Source organism: Mobula hypostoma, chromosome 9, assembly GCF_963921235.1.
Source record: "Mobula hypostoma chromosome 9, sMobHyp1.1, whole genome shotgun sequence".
NCBI classification, from domain to species: domain Eukaryota; kingdom Metazoa; phylum Chordata; class Chondrichthyes; order Myliobatiformes; family Myliobatidae; genus Mobula; species Mobula hypostoma.
In genome coordinates this window covers 122,689,143-122,711,089 of record NC_086105.1, presented here as the reverse complement: position 1 = coordinate 122,711,089, position 21,947 = coordinate 122,689,143, and the positions used below count along the sequence as shown (strand labels likewise).

Genomic DNA, 21,947 nt, shown 5'->3' with positions numbered 1-21,947 from the left:
GGAGGTGCGGGGTGCAGCAACTATGAGGTTGGTGGCAGTGGATGGGAGATCCCCATAGCTAATAAGATCTGTGATGGTGTGGTAGACAGTAGTCTGGTGCTCCTTAGTGGGATCCTGTTCGAGGGGTAAGTAAGAGGAGGTGTCTAAGAGAGTTGTCGCTGGGCCTCAGCAAGGTAGAGGTCAGTTCACCAGACTACAGCACCCCCTTTATCTGCAAGTTGGATGGTGAAGTTAGGATTAGTGCAGAGGGAGTGGAGTGCAGAGCATTGAGAAGGGGTGAGGTTGGAATTGGAGAGAGGTTCAGAAGAGGTATGGCTCCATGACTTTCTATCCTTAACTATTAGGCTTCCCCTTCTCCAGCTCTGTAACTCTTCCATCAATCAACTTTCCAGCTAATTACTTCATCCCTCCTCCTTATGGTTTCACCTATCACCTTGTGTGTGTGTCTCTCTCCCCTTGTCCCCCTTTTAAATCTACTCATCTTTTTATCCCCAGTCCTACTGAAGGGTCTTGGCCTGAAACATTGACTGTACGTTTTTCCACAGATGCTGCCTGGCCTGCTGAGTTCCTCCAGCATTTTGTATGTGTTGCTTGGATTTCCAGCATCTGCAGATTTTCTCTTGTTTGTAACTCCTTTTGGAACCACAGCTCTTTATGGCGGTCCTGGTGTTTGCCAACAAAGATACAGTTCAAACAATGTGATCAAATTCCTTGGGTAATTTTCCAAAGAAGCAATCCACAAGGAAAGATATCTTTTCAGCTGTGCCTGACACAGAAATCACATTAGAGTCGTCTAAGTGTATTCCTGACTTGAAGCCAAGTTCTGACAAGGCATGATTCAGCCCAGATAATCCAATCCCGACAAATAAGTAATTTGCATTTGTACTGCTAAAACACGTCCAAAGCTATATAAAGAAATTTTTAGACGTATAATACAGGAAAACAATGCCTTACCAAAGTACACCAAAACAAAGTCCACATTTTAATTACTTAAGAATATTGCTTACTTGTATGGTAATTCCAATTTTCTCACCTTCTATATCATGAATATCTTTTCTCCATAGATAAAGGCTAGACATATGCTCCTTGATTCCTTGAGAAAGCCGCCTCCATTTCATATTTTTAAATATAATGTTCTGATATGACAGCGAATGTGTTTGATAATCTTTTCTATCTCTAATAAAACAGTCAATGTAAACAAAAAAATAAAGTTAAAAGAATAACTATCTTAACACACACAAATTTCTAGTTGTGACTACTTCAGGATTTGCTTAGGTTGAGCATCGTATCTACTTTCAGATTTATGCTGAGAATACCCTCAGAGCTGCACTTTTCACAGTGGTAATTTCACTGGAAACACTGCAGAAAACCTATTTGCTCTTACTGACCATTATAGTTCAAAATGATCAATGATATCCTGTTGATCAGGAATTGTTTTACAGACAACTTCCACGTTTGGGTAATAGAAGTTCACTTTTACAGAATTTACAAATCACTACCCAAAAATTTTCAGATGGAGAATAAAATTCCTTCACAGAATTTGTGAGAAAAAAATAACATAAATAAGCAAAATGTATTTTTTCAACTTGTGTTTCTTGACACATGCACAGATGACAGTTCTATGTCAAGGAAATATTGTGATACAGGTGTTTTTCCTGGAATGCAGGGACCATCTGTACTGACATCTCAAGCTGGTTTTTACATTGGAGTAGAAGTAGATCCAATTGCAGTTAATGCATGAAGAGTAATTAAGGGATTATTTTTCAAGAGAGGTAGTTTGGAGAGGATGGTAAAAGGGAGTAAGTGGAACAAGAATTAGGTGGTGGTGGTGGTGGTGATGCAGGAAGAAATGACAGTCATGAACTAGTAGAAGGGAGGTTGGGGGAGAAAGTTGGGAGAGATGGATGAAAGGGAGTCAGTGCAGGACAGAATGTCAGTGTAATATGAAGTGAGGGGATAGGCCATTGAGGGAGAGGCTAATGGATAAAAGTGGATAAAGGGACCCTCCTATAATTAGGTGATCAAACTTAGAAGTAATATCATAATTATGACCTAAGCTGTTTTATACTGGTTTAAAAGAGCTCCCTGGTTCTGTATTTTGTACAATCTATGAATCCAGGATTTCATATACAGTGGATTCTAGTTAATTGGGACACATCACGACAAGAACACTTTGGCCCAATTAAGCAGCTGCCCCAATTAGCCTAAGTCTCAAGGAAATAGTTAAAAAGATATGAAAAAGACAAACTACCATTTTAACTGAGTAACAAATTATGCATTTGAATGAAACAGAAAACAAATCGATACTACTACAGTACTATAAAGATGTGCATTTATTCCAAATTGTTATAGACGGAGGAATTCATTCAGCACGCATTCTTTTGATTGACTGTAAATGACCAGTATCAGTGCAGACACCTAGTGCAAATAATGGACTGCCTTCATACAATGCTTTCAATGATTAAATTCTCCAAATCTTCATTTTCATTATAACATTCAAGATATTTGTGAATACCTTCAAATTCTTGCTGAAGTAGTGAAAGTGTTTTATTTTCACTTCTGGCTGTTTCCGGCATGACCAAGCCTGAATGCTTGAAACCGCAGTGAGTGAAACACTTCTGAATTGTCTTTCAGCTTATTTCTCGCCAACTATCAGTAACAAAAATCACTGCTTTTTGAATACAAACACATGCAACTTCTGCTATTTAAAAACTGTTCACTCTAACCATAGTATAATATCTAATGGCCACACAAGTGCATGTGACTGTTTGGCAACAGCCTCTCATCGCAATTAAATGACATAGCGTCCCAAATAAATGAGGGAAATCCTGGCTAATTTCTCAATTAGCTGTTGTTCTTTAAGAGTTGTCAGTGGAAAAGCCAAACACATATGGTGACCATTTTGCAGAGTTAGTACACAGGGGCAACTCAAAGCTTCCTGTTGCCTGCCACTTTAATTCATCATCCCACCTCCACTCTTCCTGATCTATCTCTGGCCTCCACCACTTTTATAATGTGGACTATAGAAGCTTGAGGAACAGCACTCTGCCTTCTATCTAGACATTCTGTAACCTTCCAGACCAAATATTGATTTCTATAGCTCAAGCGACTCACTTTGTCTGTCTGCATCAGAATTGACCAATTCTGCCTCAAGCCTTTTTATCTGTGTTTGGTTCAGGCTTTCCATTTTTCAATAGCAAAGCCTGACCAATGAGCAGATCCTGTAGCTCTGAATATTGTATTTTTTTATGTTCTCACTCTCTAGCTACCATAATTTCATAGTTTTTTTGTTCATTTTCTTTATATCTGTCCCATTAACCTCTACAAGTTATTTATACAGCAACTATAGCCTTATCCAATCAAAGATTAGTTTTTGGTCTATTCCTCTCTTACCATCTTCTGTGATTTAAAAATAACCTGTTTGCTTTCTTTCCCAGTTTTGTTGAAAGTCCCTGACTTGAAATGTTTACTTTTTCCCTATTCCAAAGATGCTGCCTAAACAGCTGAATTTACCAAACATTTTCTGCTTTTAACTTACTTCACACTTCTCATTTTAAATCATATTATTTGTCCATTCTGTCACCTTGTGTCCTCTTGCAGCTTATTTCTATCCTCTTCATCATCTACCATACTTTAAGATTCATGTTAGCCAAAAATTTGAGAATTTTATGCTGAAGACATTGAAAAACACAATTCCAACATGCTAAGGAACATGCTTTCCAGACAGCAGAAGCTAATGTAATTAATTAAAAAATAACATAACTATATATTATGCTATGAATGTCAATGGAAAAGGTAAAATATGGTGTGAAGTTCCAATTTCAAGTCAAACATAGCAGACATCCCACCCTGCAAAAACTCATTTCAGGGAGGTAGCACCATCAATTTGCGGCAGACTTCCGGGAGAGGTGGGATGTCTGCAATAGAGTAGCTCTTTAGCAGCTAGCCAGCAAGTTTAAATAACGTTAGCTATGCTAATGAACGAATGACAACTGTTAAACTCACCTCAACATGTCTTTTACAGTCTTAACCCACCATGGGCAATAGAAAAATCATTGTTGCAAACAGTGCAGCGAGCAACACTGTCATTACTTTGACTCCTATTAGGCAGGGGTACACTTTAGTGTAGTCTGGGGTGACGTACGCTTTATATATTTTTTGGAACACTCTGCCATGGCGCGCTCTCTCTCCCTCTCTCTCTCGTGGTCGCTTGCGCGCTCTCACTTGCTTTCTTGCTCGCTCTCTCTCACTTTCTCACTCGCGCACTCTCGCTCGCTTGCCTTCGCTCTCGTTCTCTCTCTCGCGCATGCTCTCTCTTGTGGTCGCTCTCCTGATCTCTCTTGCTTTTCCCTCGCTCACTCTCAAAAAAATTGATTTCCGTGATATTGTATATAATTTGCGGGCATCAGGGAGCCACCATTAATATGCGGGAGACTCCCGGAAGTTCCGGGAGAGGTGGGATGTCTGACATAGAACAGCAGTAGAAGAGGCTGACAAAGTGGGAGGCATAGCAAGAAAGAATGAAGATTTTCAAAAGACATGAAGACTTAAGAGGCTGAGGAACTGAAGTATGGATTAAATGGCAAATCAAAAATGCAGTGTTGACTACTAATGTGCAATATGTGAGACAGGGAAATCCAGAATGATGGATGACTTCAGTGTGACAAACAAGATAATTCCCTGTCTTAACAGTCCCTCTTCTTGGGTAGAACATTCAGCATGCTGAGCCATGGTAAACATCATGTGAATGAGAAAACCTGTATTCTTTGGCACCTTGGAACCTTCACAAGGCTAACAGATTATTTTTGAAGTATAGTCATCTCTTGTAATGTAGGAGACATTATATTCACAGTAAGCTCCCAAAAATGGTAATATGACAACAACCAGATAGTTTTAGTAATATTGCTTGAAGAATTACATATTAGTCAGGCACCAGAATAATTCCGTTTTACTTCAAGATAGCGCCAAAGAACTTTTATCCACTTGAGAGATAAGCTTATTCTTCACAGATTAGAAAAATAAGAGGAGATATTATTGATACATATAACATCCTGTGGAGTCATGACAGAGTTAACAATGACTTGTTTCAACTCATGGGATAACCTCAAAAAGGGAACATAGTTAAAATTTAGGGGGCAGTTATTTAACGCTGAGGTGAGTAGACTTAGACCACAAGACAAAAAGACATAGGAACAGAATTACCCTATTCAGCTTGAGTCTGCTCCGCCATTCCATCATGGCTGATCCCGGATCCCAACCTCTGCTGATATAGTGTGCTGAATCTCTATAGTTCTGTAGCCAGAAAGTCGGGGAGACTAGGTTATTAGTTTTGTATTTAAGAAGTATTTATTTTGTTGAAAGATCAGTGAACTGAGGGCTATGAAGAACTTGCACAAAAGAGGAAATAGGACTATGGCAGATGTGCCAAGATCATATTGAATGTCAGGGCAGGTTTCGGGAGCTGAATGGCCTATTCCTGCTCCTAACATTTTTATATTCTTATATTCTCATCCCAAAAAAATGTTCAACAATATCAAACTCGAGCGTCACTCTTCATTTTTGTTTGCACATCTCTAGATTATGGTTTGAATCTCACGCTTCTGACTCAGATGAGAATGCCTCTGTTGGTGATATATTTAACAAGAATGAAATATTACGCACTGGACACACATCATACTATTCAAGAAGCTCGTCCAATAAGGTGAGAGAAACACAAAACTGGCAGGAGGTAAGGAAGTAGAGAGGTTCAGAGATGAAAAATGCAGAAATGTTACGAGCGTACAGTAGTGTTTGGGGTACAGCAACTCATTGCTAGAGGCTAACAAATTATTATGGTTCAGCCTGCAGTTCTGAATATTGTAATATTTAAGTCAATACATTTGACTGAATAAATTCCATGAAAAAGAGTCATTATTAGAAGTATAAAAACAGTAACAATAGATTGAAAGTCAATGAAAAGTGAAGTTTAGTTATTAACAAACTGTGAAAACTTAAATTCCATATTCTTTTTCTTGTCATGATTCTTAACAACTAAAATAGCTACCTGTCAATTAAATTTATCGTGCAAAAGCAGAATTCCAGTTAACAGCCAGACTTAAATGATTAAATTCACAATTAAATTGATTAATTAAAATAGTTGATATATATTTATATTCTTATACAGAAGTATAACCATTTTTATCCTTCATTGTCAAAAATCTCACCCTATTGCAGGTGATTTCCTCTGAGAACTCAATGAACATGTATATTAATTTCTACATTTTATTCATGAATTTACCATTTGACATATCTACAGATATTTGTTTTTCTATCCCACAATTGGCACTCTGATACCTTCCTATTAATATAATGATTCTCATTTTCAGACTTTAATCCTGGATATCTACTACAACAGTCAATAAATGTCGGTTTCAGTAGCTATAATAGATCATAGACGTTGTTCAAAATAAAGTTAGAGCTTATTTGAAGCTTAAACCAACATCTTCCAAAACAAATTTTTGATTGTGTATCAGCGCTGTCCTTGTGGAGAGCTACTTATTTATTTCTTCTGAATACCACCTATTTCAAACCTGCTGCAATAGGTTTATGAACATAAAAAAATAAACTATACATGATCAGTTTTAGATTACAATGAACAATTACACTATGCATGTCCACTGATTCAGATGAACTACATTAATATTCATAAATAATGACCTTCCACCCATGGTAGAGTCTTTTGACTAACCTGACTTGCTTCTTCTCTTGAATACTAATGGGAAAATCTCGCAATGGTCTGCCAGCTTGTTCAAATGCATCTCCCAATGAATCTCTTCTCTTTAGTGAAGTGCTGAAGTAACTGGCAAGGGTGCTTCTCCGTCTGGTCGAGGCTGAAACACTGTGAGATCTTCTTACCACAGTCTGATAGCTAGGCAGTTCATGCAAGAGTGGATTGATAGCGAGATTAAAACCTAGAAGTCAAGGTTTAAAAGAATTCAGTGAGATGAAACAAAAATGAAGAGGAAAAACTATTTGATCTATTTCTTCATTAAATTTGATAAAACTGTTAACCAAATGTAAACAGCTTTCCAAAATAGAGCAGCTTTCATACACTTCAAGATCTACATATAATAATCAGCAACAAAAAATCATCAAAGTTGCTGGTGAACGCAGCAGGCCAGGCAGCATCTCTAGGAAGAGGTACAGTCAACGTTTCAGGCCGAGACCCTTCGTCAGGACTAACTGAAGGAAGATTTAGTAAGAGATTTGAAAGTGGGAGGGGGAGGGGGAGATCCAAAATGATAGGAGAAGACAGGAGGGGGAGGGATGGAGCCAAGAGCTGGACAGGTGATTGGCAAAAGGGATGTGAGAGGATCATGGGACAGGAGGTCCAGGGAGAAGAAAAAGGGGGAGGGGGGGGAAAAGAAACCCAGAGGATGGGCAAGGGGTATAGTCAGAGGGAGAAAAAGGAGAGAGAGAGAAAGAATGTGTGTATATAAATAAATAACGGATGGGGTACGAGGGGGAGGTGGGGCATTAGCAGAAGTTAGAGAAGTCAATGTTCATGCCATTAGGTTGGAGGCTACCCAGACAGAATATAAGGTGTTGTTCCTCCAACCTGAGTGTGGCTTCATCTTTACAGTAGAGGAGGCCGTGGATAGACATATCAGAATGGGAATGGGATGTGGAATTAAAATGTGTGGCCACCTCCCCCTCGTACCCCATCCGTTATTTATTTATATACACACATTCTTTCTCTCCTTCTCCTTTTTTTCCCTCCGTCCTTCTGACTATACCCCTTGCCCATCCTCTGGCTTTCTTTTCCCCCCCTCCCCCTTTTCCTTCTCCCTGGGCCTCCTGTCCCATGATCCTCTCACATCCCTTTTGCCAATCACCTGTCCAGCTCTTGGCTCCATCCCTCCCCCTCCTGTCTTCTCCTGTCATTTTGGATCTCCCCCTCCCCCTCCCACTTTCAAATCTCTTACTAAATCTTCCTTCAGTTAGACCTGACGAAGGCCTGAAACGTTGACTGTACCTTTTCCTAGAGATGCTGCCTGGCCTGCTGCGTTCACCAGCAACTTTGATGTGTGTTGCTTGAATTTCCAGCATCTGCAGAATTCCTGTTGTTAACAAAAAATCATGTTCACCTCACAGGTTCCAAGTTAAACAAATACAGAAACAACTTAAAAATACTTTTCAAAAATTAACCTTTCCTGTTTTTATATGGTGGCATGTTCTACTTGCACTAAAAGGCATCAAATATATGACAAATTTGTTACCCTTAATGAACATCAATAAAACTGTAATTCACTCAGGAACAGTGGGGTGGGGCTGAGGAATATGGGGGTCAACTGGACTTTTTTCCTTCAGTTCCTAATTTTCTCAAGATTCTTAATTCTCTCATATATCTAGTAGGCTTATGTACCTTCTTCTTTAAAAACAGACAAAAATAGTTTAATTCCACTGTGGTTTTATTATTGATTATAAATTCTTTTGCCTCTATAAGAGGACAACACTTACCCTCATTAGTCTTTTCCTTTTTATGTACCTATAATAGATCTTCCAGTTTGTTTTAAGTTTTTATTTGGTCTATTCTCATTTTCTATCTTGCTTTTTATAAAAATATCAACTTCTTGGTTCTCCTTTGCTGAGTTCTAAAATGCTCCCAATCCCCTCAGTCCTTGATTTGATTTTTTCTATCAGTCATGAATGAATAATTTCCCACTTGACCCTTCAAAGAATATTACTTTTGAAAATTAATAGTGTTTAAACTGCTAACCATTATATGCTCCCTGTCATACCTTCCAATATATTCCTAATCAACCACATCCAACTCTCCTCTCTTATCATTTATCTTGTTGAAAGTTGTGAGCATAATATATGATATCTTTAATTTGGTCATTTTGACATTTTTCTGCGTTTTGGCCTAATTATGAAAATCAATAGAGATGTCGCATCAGGTCAAATATAGGGAAGAAAACCTACTGGAACTGACCACCTACTACCGATGAATCAATACTCTGTATAGAACATATCTTAGAAGAAACACTGACCGTAGGAAAGACACAGAATGCACATGGAACAGAGAGATTTCAATGGGGACACAGAACTGTGCAGAATGAGACCCTACAACCCACCATGATGCCGATCTAAACTACACCTAACAACCTGCACGTGGCCAGGTCTCCCTATTGGGAGTTGACTCCCTATGTGCTCTGAAATGTCACTATCTGCTTCTAGCATGTCATTTACAGGGGTCTTTTGGGACTGTGACTGACATGCTTGAATGTTTCAAAAGGCACAGCTTCTGGATGTTCCACATCCATATCAATTCTTTCACTTTACATTGTCCTCCATCACAGTGTAAAAGAGATTACATAACAGCTCTAGCATCTCCTAAGGTGATTTCAGATTTCACATTTTTATTGGTTTCAGAATTACATGTTTGCATTCACTGCTCAGCAGGATCCCAAATCCCCTTCAGTGTGTACTGCCTCCTGTTGACTTTTTTCCACTTCTGCAGATTCCAGCATGAAAGCCCCCTGGAACCATAGTATATGTTAAGTGAATGGGGATCACTAGCTAGCCATTAACTTCAGCTTCAATTTAATCACATTATTTATTGATTGATTGACTGACAGACATTCAGCATGGCCCTTCTGGCCCTTCAAGCCACACCGCCCAGCAATTCCCCAATTTAATCCTAGCCTAATCACGGGACAATTTACCATGGCCAAATAACCTACCAACCAGTATGTCATTAGAATGTGAGAGGAAACTGGAACACTGGTGGAAACCCACATGGTCATGGGAAGAACGTACCAACTTCTTACAGGTAGCAGCGAGAATGAATAATTAAGCTGGCGGTTAACATATCAACTGTTACGTTTTGCATTATTGTGCAAACACGTATACTGGAGCTACACTAGTCTGGGCAAGTGGAGAATATCGCATCACACACCTGACTCATCCCTTGCCATAGTGTAAATCCTGGCAGAGTCAGGAAGTGAATCACTCAAGACCAGAATGAAGGCCTTTTATCTGATCTGTAGTCACAAAAAAAATGAAAATCTAAATTGCAGATAATCAATGGATCAGGGAGGCTAAAGACAGGTACAGGAGGAAGCTTGAGTGGAAACTCCAGCAGAACAATGTGAGAGAGGTCTGGAGGGGGATGAGGACCATCACTGGGTTCCGGTAAACTAGCAACAGAGGAGCTGAAGGCAGTGTGGACAGGGCCAACGAACTTAACCTGTTCTTTAACAGATTTGACATTGTGACCCTTGCCCATCTCCCACATGAGCCATCTGTTGTCGGCCCCCATTCAACACATGTTCCACTCTCCCCTCCTACCCCTCCTCACAGTCCCCCACCCTGCTCTCATGACTATACCCCTCCCCAACACAAAACCACCACGGTGAGCTTCACGGCTGAACAGGTGAGAAGACAGCTGAAACATCTCAACCCAAGCAAGGCTGCAGGACCAGATGGTGTCAGTACCAGGGTGCTCAAAGCCTGTGCCCCTCAGCTATGTGGAGTACTTCACCATGTATTCAAACTGAGCCTGAGGCTCCGGAGGGTTCCTGTACTGTGGAAAACATCCTGCCTCGTCCCTGTGCCGAAGACGCCGCGCCCCAGCGGCCTCAATGACTACAGACCAGTGGCATTGACCTCCCACATCATGAAGACCCTGGAGAGACTTGTTCTGGAGCTGCTCCGGCCTATGGTCAGGCCACACTTAGATCCCCTCCAGTTCGCCTACCAGCCCCGCCTAGGAGTTGTGGATGCCATCGTCTACCTGCTGAACCGTGTCTACGCCCACCTGGACAAGCCAGTGAGCACTGTGAGGGTCATGTTTTTTGACTTCTCCAGTGCGTTCAACACCATCCACCCTGCTCTGCTGGGGGAGAAGCTGACAGCCATGCAGGTGGATGCTTTCCTGGTGTCATGGATTCTTGATTACCTGACTGGCAGACCACAGTACGTGTGCTTGCAACACTGTGTGTCCGACAGAGTGATCAGCAGCACTGGGGCTCCACAGGGGACTGTCTTGTCTCCCTTTCTATTCACCATTTACACCTCAGACTTCAACTACTGCATAGAGTCTTGTCATCTTCAGAAGTTTTCAGATGACTCTGCCATAGTTGGATGTATCAGCAAGGGAGATGAGGTCGAGTACAGGGCTACTGTAGGAAACTTTGTCACATGGTCTGAGCAGAATTATCTGCAGCTTAATGTGAAAAAGACTAAGGAGCTGGTGGTAGACCTGAGGAGAGCTAAGGTACCGGTGACCCCTGTTTCCATCCAGGGGGTCAGTGTGGACATGGTGGAGGATTACAAATACCTGGGGATACGAATTGACAATAAACTGGACTGGTCTAAGAACACTGAGGCTGTCTACAAGAAGGGTCAGAGCCGTCTCTATTTCCTGAGGAGACTGAGGTCCTTTAACATCTGCCGGACAATGCTGAGGATGTTCTACGAGTCTGTGGTGGCCACTGCTATCTTTCTTTCTTTTTAAATCTTTTTATTGAATAAGTATACAAAAAGGTAAGCCATATAAACATTAATACAATGTTAAAATATAATAAAATTCCAGAAGGTATCAATACCAAAAAAAATACTACAAACAATGTAATTTAAACATAAGAAACCAAGATAACATAATAGTATACTAAATTTTATATATATCAATAGAAAAAAAGAAAAAAAAACCCCCAAAAAAACCCACCGTGCAACTAACTAAAAGCAAAGCAAAGCAATGGGCTAACTTGAAACCAAACAGAGTTAAACTTAAAATCACGTCCTCAATCCCAACCTCCATTAAAAACAGTGAAAAAAAAACAAGGGTATATATTACATTAAATGAAAATATCGAATAAAAGGTCCCCAAATCTGTTCAAATTTAAATGAAGAATCATAAAGGTTACTTCTAATTTTCTCCAGATTCAAACATAAAATCGTCTGAGAGAACCAAAAAAAGGTAGTTGGAGCATTAAGCTCTTTCCAATGTTGTAAAATACATCTTTTCGCCATTAAAGTAAGAAATGCAATCATTCTACAGCCTGAAGGGGAAAGATTACTAGAAATTTTAGGTAGTCCAAAGATAGCAGTAATAGGGTGAGGAGAGATATCTATATTTAATACCTTAGAAATAATATTAAAAATATCTCTCCAAAAAGTTTCCAAAGTAGGGCAAGACCAAAACATATGAGTTAAAGAGGCTATCTGCCCCGAACATCTGTCACAAAAAGGATTAATATGCGAGTAAAAACGCGCTAACTTATCTTTGGACATATGTGCTCTATAAACCACTTTAAATTGAATTAGGGAATGTTTAGCACAAATAGAGGAAGTATTAACTAATTGTAAAATCTGCCCCCAATCATCCACAGAAATGGTAAGCCCCAATTCCTGTTCCCAATCTACCCTAATCTTATCAAATGGAGCTTTCCTAAGTTTCGCATGTTAGATGGAGCCCTTCGTTTTTTTGATTCTCCATCGGATGCCCAGAGTTATCTGGATCAATTTTCACCTTCAACATCTTAATTACTATTTTTTTTAATTATCTCCGTTGATCGGAGGCTGTGAATTGGTTGGTTTTAACTTTTTCGTGCCCTATTTGGGCAGAAAAGTTTATTTTTGATTTCTTAATATGGTTGCTAAACTTTCTTTTTAACTGCGTCATTTCTTTCTTTTCCCAGGGGATTCTGGGTGGTTACTTCCTTTTTGTCATTTTACGTATTTCCTGTGCGGCCTTAAATTTTGTAGTTTTTTTTAAATTTTATTTTGTTTTGCTTTTTATAACTAGTTTATGTTAATAATCTTATTTTTTCTTGCTGTTGTTTTGTTTATTCATGGGTTTGGGGTTTATTGTGGTTTTTTTTTAATATATATTTTCTGGCTTTTGTTCTGTTGTGTGTGTATTTTAATTGAGTTACCTGTTTTCTTACTTTTTTACTGTTTTACAATTAGCTGATCTTTTTCATATTTATACCTTTTTTTTAGGGAGCGTATACCGGAAGTCATGGGGGTAGTTTTAGCGCTTGCTTCTTTTGGGCGGGTCTGCTTTAGATTTTGCCTTGGGGTCTTGGGGCGGAGGGTGGCGGGAGGGGCTTCACGTTTTAGTTTTTTTTTCTTTGGGCTATATACATTATTGAAGTACTAGTTGCGTCCTTTTTCCCAGTATCTTTTGTATGTTCTGTTTCCTCTCCGGGTTCGTGGGTCGAGCCTATCGTCAATCTTCCTCGCTGTGGGTTGACTTTAGGATTTATGGAGTCTATTATTAATTTTGTCTCCTGGAATACTAACGGTCTTAATCATCCTATTAAAAGGAAAAAAGTTTTTAAAGTGTTCCGGAGACTTAAAGCACAAATTTTATTTTTACAAGAGACCCATGTACGGAGGGGGGACAGACTACGTTTTTTTAAATTCTGGAAGGGTCAACAATTTCATTCGAACTCCAATGCTAAGATTCGAGGCGTCTCTATTTTTATAGATTCCTCAGTTACTTTTATACAACAGGATATTTTTTCTGATCCGAATGGTAGATTTTTATTGGTTAGTGGTTTACTATTTAATAAAAAAGTAGTTTTGGTTAATGTTTATGCTCCTAATATGGACTGTCCGGAATTTTATAAATCATTGTTTAATCAGTTTCCGAATTTGAACGAGTTTTCATTGATCTGGGGCAGAGATCTTAATACCTGTTTGTCTCCAGCTTTGGACCGTTCGGCTCCTTTACGGACCTTACCTAATAAATCTGCAACTTTGATTAACTTTTTCCTTTCTGATTCTGGGTCGACGGACATTTGGCGTTTTCTGCATCCTCAGGAAAAAGATTTTTCCTTCTTTTCACATGTTCATCATTCCTATTCAAGAATTGATTATTTTTTTTATTGATTCTCGTCTTATTCCTTCAGTGATTAAATGTGATTATGATTCTATAACCATTTCGGATCATGCTCCACTTAAGCTTTCTATTAAAATTATGGCCAATATACAAAATAATAGACAATGGCGTTTTAATTCGCTGTTGCTTCAGGACTCGGACTTTGTTAACTTTATGAATGAACAGATTGAGCTTTTTTTTACAATTAATCATACAGAGGATATTTTGGTTAACACTCTTTGGGACACTTTTAAAGCCTATATTCGTGGTCAGATTATTTCGTATTCTGCTGCTTTGAGGAAGAAACAGAAGCAGGAGGAGATGGCAATTGTGGACAAGATTAAAGAGATTGATAAGAAATATGTTATGGCTCCTTCTGAGGAGTTATACAAACAAAGAATTGAACTTCAAATGGAACACAGTTTACTACTCTAGTCCTCGATTGTAAACCAATTAAAGAAAACAAGAAGTGAATTTTATGTTCACAGTGATAAAATTGGCAAGCTGCTGGCTAATCAATTGAAATCTAATTATGTTAAATCTCAAATCAATCAGATTTATAACCAAAATGATCGATTGATACTGGATCATGTGGGGATTAATCAAACCTTTTGTGATTTTTATTCTTCTTTATATCAATCAGAGTCTCCTCGAGATTCTAAATATATGAATGATTTTTTAGATAAGTTAGACTTTCCTCAGATTTCACAGGATATGTCTTCTATATTAGATACTTCCATTACTATGGATGAGATTAAGAATGTTATTTTTTCTATGAATTTGGGGAAAGCTCCTGGCCCGGATGGGTTTACCGTTGAATTTTATAAATGTTTTGCTTCTTTATTGATCCCTTGGCTCTGTAGGGTTTTTGAGGCTTCTCTGAAACTTGGTAAACTTCCTGAATCTTTTAATAGAGCGTCAATTTCTTTAATACTAAAGAAGGATAAAGACCCTGCTCAATGTGCATCTTATAGACCAATATCTTTATTAAATGTTGATTCTAAAGTTTTTTCTAAGTTATTAGCAAATAGACTAGAAAAAGTACTTCCTTCTATTATTTCGGAAGACCAAACGGGTTTTATTAAAGGTCGTTACTCTTTTTATAATATTCGTACATTGTTAAATATCGTTTATACTCCCTCACAAAATGTTCCTGAGTGTGTTATTTCTTTAGACGCCGAGAAAGCTTTTGATAGAGTAGAATGGCCTTATTTATTTAAGGTGCTTGAAATGTTTAATTTTAGCTTGAAATTTATATCCTGGATTAAACTGTTATATCATTTCCCCTGTAGCCTCGGTCCGTACTAACTCTTTAAACTCACCTTTTTTCCCTCTCTTTCGAGGTACTCGACAAGGCTGTCCTCTTAGTCCCCTATTATTTGATATTGCATTAGAACCTCTTGCAATTGCCATTCGAAAATCTTCAAATATTACTGGGATAACTCGGGGATTAAAGTCCCATAAATTATCACTCTATGCTGATGATTTACTTTTATATATTTCTAATCCTGAGAAATCCATTCCTGCTGTTTTAGAGTTATTAGCACAATTTGGTTTTTTTTCAGGTTATAAATTAAATCTTAGTAAGAGTGAACTCTTTCCGATTAATAAACATCTTTCCTTATATTATAAATTTCCATTTAAATTGATTGATAACTATTTTTCTTATCTTGGGATTAAAATTACTTGTAAATATAAAGATTTATTTAAGATTAACTTTTTACCATTAATAGACCATATTACTCAACTTTCATCTAAATGGTTTCCCTTATATTTAACTTTGATTGGTCGTATTAATGCAGTTAAGATGTTTTTTTTGCCAAAATTTTTATATGTGTTTCAGGCATTACCAATTTTTGTTCCAAAATCTTTCTTTGATAAAGTTGACTCTAAAATTTCTTCATTTATTTGGCAGAATAAGAATCCGAGACTGGGTAAAATACATTTACAGAAAGCTAAGAGAGATGGAGGTTTAGCATTACCTAACTTTAGATTCTATTATTGGGCTATTAATATTCGACATATGAAATTTTGGTTACTTGATCAGGATATACTATCTATTCCTAAATGGGTAGCATTGGAACTACAATCTGTTCAGGGTTATACACTTGGCTCTATTTTAGGCTCCTCTCTCCCTTTTGATCGAAACGCCTTAAGCAGGTGTCTAACCCAATAGTTAAATATGCTTTGCGCATTTGGTTTCAATTCAGAAAATTTTTTGATCTTAATCAATTCGGGTTAGCGATTCCTATTTTAGGTAACATATTTTTCCTCCCTCTTTTACGGATCGCGCTTTTCAAACTTGGAAGACTAAGGGTATTTTACGGTTTTTGGATTTATTTTTAGATGGTTCCCTTATGTCTTTTGAACAATTATCTAATAAATATAACTTATCAAGAATACATTTTTTTAGATATTTACAAGTTAGAAATTTCCTAAGTACTATACTTTCTTCCTTTCCAATGCTTCCTCCTACATATATTTTAGATTCGATAATTAACCTCAATCCATGTCAGAAAGGTGCATCGGCTATGATTTATAATATTATTATGCTATCATGTTTGCTATTGTGTGCTGGGGCAGCAGGCTGAGGGTAGCAGACACCAACAGAATCAACAAACTCATTCGTAAGGCCAGTGATGTTGTGGGGATGGAACTGGACTCTCTCACGGTGGTGTCTGAAAAGAGGATGCTGTCTAAGTTGCATGCCATCTTGGTCAATGTCTCCCACCCACTACATAATGTACTGTGGGTGGGCACAGGAGCACATTCAGCCAGAGACTCATTCCTCCAAGATGCAGCACAGAGCATCATAGGAAGTCATTCCTGCCTGTGGCCATCAAACTTTACAACTCCTCCCTTGGAGGGTCAGACACCTTGAGCCAATAGGCTGGTCCTGGACTTATTTCCTGGCATAATTTACATATTACTATTTAACTATTTATGGTTCTATTACTATTTATTATTTATGGTGCAACTGTAACGAAAATCAATTTCCCCCTGGGATCAATAAAGTATGACTATGACTAAAATCTAAAATCAGTAGAAGATACTGTAAATGGGTCAGGAAAACATTCATGGGAAAAGTTAAGATTTCAGGTCAGAGACACTTCATCAGAGGTCACAATGGAGTTTCTAGAGTAAATCTGAAGTTCGCTTGCCACAGTATTTATGAAATAGGTTCTGTTTCATTTTGGCCACTAAGTAGTACAAGAGAAATTCACAGGAAGTGATTAAATTATCTAATCAATTCCTTCTATCTAATCGACATTGCAATTGAAAATCTGTGACAGCTGAAAATCGCCTGATGCGATTTATTCTCTTACTTGCTCAAATCCCAATGTTGTTGATGTCGGCAAAGGTCATATTTAATAGAACAAAATTATTACGGTTAAAGTTAAAACTTTGGTACATCCCCATGCGTGATGTACAGTATTTCAATTCAGAAACGCACTGAGCTTTGTTGGCCAGCCTCAACCGAAACTACAGAGCACACAGGAAAAACAAGTTTGTTTTCGTATAATGAAGACAGACTTTTCAGTGCTCGGAATGCCATTCACTCCCACGGACCGAGCCTCAGCTTCAGGCCCAATCTCTCGCCAACGTAATCGAGAAACTTCCGGTGCTGTAACCTACGGGGACTAACACCGATCGCTTCGAACTCCCTACTCTTACCGGAGTTACTGGGATTCAGCGAACTCTCCTCGTACATGATGCCTGCCATCGCTCAGCCAGCTCCCGTTCCTCCAGGTGCGGCCGCTTCCTGTCTGTCCGTTACCCTCGCCCACTCGATGACGCTGATGGACAGGATCGGCACTGCAGTCGCTCAGTCCCCGCGTTCCCTCTCCGCGGGCTATCCTCCCAGAACCGAGAGCGATTTACTTTCTCTCTTTTGGGTTCTGTAGTGGCTGGTGAGACTGACGTGGAAATCAGACAGAAGGTGCAGGACTCCCCCACCCCTGCCCCAGAGTGGGTGGCTTTGTATATCCTACATGTTTCTTCTCAACTCTGGCTGGTCATGAGCGAGGAATTCTCAAGTGTCAACATGCATATATTTCTTCAAGGAGGTTTTACCCACAGGCTTAAATCTTTTACCTGATTTTTTTTCCCTGAGGTAGGGCTTAAGAGTATATTTTCTGTTTCAGCAGCTTGATGTTGGACATGCAAACAATATAGCCTGCATGAACTAGCCAACATGCAACTAGGGGGTGCATACTGGGATTGGTCTGGTGATCCTTTCATTGAATTTGATGGATTTTACAGGCATGTCACTGGTTGTACCTTTCCAGTGCCTTGAGGTACCTTCTCGAAATAGCCCAGGCCTCAGAAGCTTGTGGAAGAGCAGAGATTATTCCCATGCTATTGACCATAAGTTTTCACCAGGTCAATGATAGATATCCTTTCCCTCAGATGATCAAAAACTCTGCTATCTTGTCTGAGGAAAAGGTGAATTGAGAGGTAGCTCCCAAGATATGGTCCACAATGTGAATCATTTTTGTCAGTGAAACATGCCTCTACTGTAATGTAATGTTAGGGGAGGATCTTGGAATAGGGTCGCAGAATGCAAGGTTCTCATATGCCTAATTGAACAAGCCATGAGGGTTTGTGAGGGAATTTGAGGAATATATTCCACTCATTTGACTGAGCAAGGCACTTAATCACACATTGCTGTAGTGTCTGTGCAAGGAGTGGTGCCCCACACAGACTTCCAATCTGCGCCTTGTAAGGCATGAAAATGCCCAACGCAGGCCTCTCATGGTCTGAGTCGACGTTCCGTCCCTCCTCCATTTGACTGAGGAAGCCAAAGGCATTGATGAGATTGAAAAGGGCCAATTAAATTAGCTGCTGCTTCTCCTTGCATATTTTGTTTTAGAATTGTGTGATATAGGTTATGTAAAGTGTCTTTCTGGAAAGATGGATTCATTTTACAATTAGCATATCTATTTGTTTAGTCATTTGTGCTCTTCTACATCTTGGGTAACATGTTGCACTGAAACTATTGTGCAGTACTTAAGAGTTTGCATGATAGTTTGCATTGCCTTTCAATTACTTTGTAATATCTAAAGTTGTGCTTTGACTGAATCATGCCTAGAACAAAAAGGAGAGGGCTATAGTACCCAGTCATCTCAAATCCTGTGCAATGATGCAGAGGAGTTCCTCAGGCGAGTGTCCTGGACTCATATTTTCAACAGCTACATCAGTGACTTTTCTACTCAGTGTTCTAATCCTTCCCATGGTTCATTACAGACCTTCCCTTCACAATTAGATCAGGAGTACTGATGTTTTCTGAATAATGGATAGTATGTAATTCTGGTTCCTCAGAATTCTCACAAGTTGAATCTAACAGATGAAATTTACTGTGGGGATCCCTGAGAGGTGGCTCCAAAGATCTGGTCCAATCTTTATTGTCAACATGCAGCAAGATCTGACAGTGTTCAGGCAAGGGCTTATAATTGCAAGGTAAAATTTTGAGTCACACAAGTTCTGTCACAACAACACTCTATCTTCTCATCAACATCACCCATCTCCTCTACTTAACAACTAGAAGGGAAACACTACTGATAAGGAATCCCTCAGAACCATCAATGCTATGACTATCAGAGTGGGACAGAAGCTGGGTAATTCTGTAAGCAGTGTCTCAATCTCTGCTACTCCATACTTTTTCCATCATCTGTAAGTCATGCTAAAAAAAAGGTTGTAAAGCTCAGTCACATCCATGACTGAATAGTTAGCTATTACGACCATCTATCTCCTACAGTAAACATCCATTTTGTCCTCTTCTTATACTTCATGATTGTATTATAGATTTTCTACAAGATGCGCACAAGTTCTGCACAAAACTTCAATAACAGCACTTCCCAGCACAAATATTTCAGTACCAAGAAAGACTACCACCTTTAAACCACACACCATTTAGATTTATACATCTCTTAGTTTTTTCTCGCTGAATTGTCATGTATTTAATATTTCAATAATATTGTAAACATATTGTTTGATTAAGTATTCTTTGTTATTTATATAATTCATTATGGGTTATATGTAAAAGTACATGAATGGCATAAGATATTATGATCTTTGTCATCTCTGACAATCTTTGTGATTGTCAGAGAAAATTACCGTTGTCAACTAGACTTTAATAAAGACTCAGAACCTGGTATTCAGTTTAACTACTTTATTATGTGATCACGGAGAGCTGCTCATTAGAAGATCTACAGTTCTGTCTAAGCAAGCGTAAGCATGGTCTTTTATACACTAGAGTACGTGCAGTTCAGCAGTTTGCAAAGGTTGCAAGTTCTGTTCAGCCCTGTTAGGTATCAGCAAGTTTCCGGATGCACCTGTACCTTACACAAAATTAGACCTAGGGTTCATTAACCATGGAAACAAACTGTTAGTCGTGATGCCTTCCAGGCAACATATCAACAGTTCCTCATTAACCACAAGATCCAGTGTTAGTTAATACTGGTGAGACTGACCCATTCTACTTTCTGTCTTGCTGTCTCCATGATTCTGTCAACTCTTAGTCCTCAGGCTTAATTTTATTCCACAGTGGTGCACATAATCTTATTTTGGAAACAGTCAATTTTGAATTATCAGCCACAAAACCTTGCAATGAAAGCAGGAATGTCAGCCAACAAAATTACAAAAATAGCTGGAAAATGAAGCATCAAGGTAAACTCTACTTTGAGCTATTATGAAATTTACTTTAGAAAATAAGCATTGTTCAAGGGAGAGAGACAGCATCTGTCTTTTCTAGGTTTAAACATACAACCTCTAAATAATGTTAAAAAGTTTTTTCTGTATTGTTAATTTAAAGTTTCATATCATAAAAGTGGAACAAAGTGAAAGGTTGCCAATTTTAAGTCAATTGAGAATTTATAAAATGTCTAAATGGAATTAATTATGCAGATTAAAACCAAATATTCCTTATAAATATATTTAAGGAGTGTTGTAGATGTATGCAAGAGCACCTTTCAACCAGGCACACATATTCTAAGTAATAGCTTAACAAATAAAGATATCAAATGTATGGTTTAATTTTGTACATATTACTTTTACCTGTTACTTTAAATTGAAATGTTTGTTGGTTTACAGGTCTATACAGTGCCTGTACCAGATTATACCTAAGTATTCCCAAAGAAGGCCTGATCTCCATTAATGGCATTGCATAAACCAGTGGTGTCATCTTCTGCTCTGCCACCTTTCTGGACAAGAACTCACTGCCTCTCAGTGGTACTTCCTTTGAATTTGAATCCACACAGATGTATTTGATGACTTACAATGAGTTTGAGATGGGCTGGCTTCAAAATGCTGACCCCAGTCAACTGAAAGAGAGATCTGGTGGCCAATTGTTCAGTCATGGCCCCTAGGTGAGTGTGCTGCCTGAAAGGCTGTGGAGATGAGTTGGCCAGTTTATGAGCAGACTGGATCAACAGTGGAGGCTTGTTCTGCAGGAACATACACCAGATTAATATTATTTCATCCTCCTGATCCAGTAGTTACTTAACTGATTGGTTTGAAACACAGGCATCTTGTCCCTACTGTCTTGACTGTACTTCTCAGATTAAGCATTGATGTAGGCAAAAGACAGGTAACTGTAGACCAGTTAGTTTAACATCTGTAGTTGGGAAAATGCTTAAAGCTTTCATTAAGAAAGAAATAGTGAGGCATCTGCAAAGAAATGGATCCATCAGGCTGACACAGCATGGATTGAGCAAAGGCAGGTCCTGTTTGACAAACTTACTGGAATTCTTTGAGGATGTAATGAGCACTGTGGATAGAGGGGAACAGATAGACATTACTTACTTGGATTTCCAGAAGGCATTCAATAAGGTGCCACATAAAAGACTTATCCATAAGATAAGGATACATAGAGTTGGGGCTGATGTATTAGCATGGATAGAGGATTGGTTAACTCATAGAAAGCAGAGAGTTGGGATACATGGGAGTTTCTCTGGTTGGCAATTAGTGGTGAGTGGTGTACCACAGGGGTCAGTGCTGGACCCGCTACTGTTCACAATATACATCAACAATCTGGAAAAGGTGACCGAGTGTAGTGTATCTAAGTTTGCTGATGATA

General features: G+C 38.8%; 1 protein-coding gene across 3 annotated transcripts in view; it reads right to left on the bottom strand.

Annotated features, from left to right (window-relative positions):
- The window catches only part of LOC134352014 (transmembrane channel-like protein 7), a 59,311-nt gene extending 41,651 nt beyond the window's left edge, over positions 1-17,660 (bottom strand). Inside the window, exons 1-3 of one of the 3 annotated variants that reach the window (XM_063059055.1) lie at positions 17,546-17,660; positions 6,728-6,950; positions 1,034-1,176 (exon numbers count right to left, since the gene is read on the bottom strand). In XM_063059055.1, the coding sequence (XP_062915125.1) occupies positions 1,034-1,176; positions 6,728-6,950; positions 17,546-17,594 (415 nt within the window). In that variant the 5' untranslated portion in view covers positions 17,595-17,660. Of the gene's footprint in view, positions 1-1,033; positions 1,177-6,727; positions 6,951-13,732; positions 13,936-17,545 lie in introns of those variants that run through there. The other 2 variants (XM_063059056.1, XM_063059054.1) reach the window with 2 other exon arrangements.
- Positions 17,661-21,947: the final 4,287 nt, after the last annotated feature.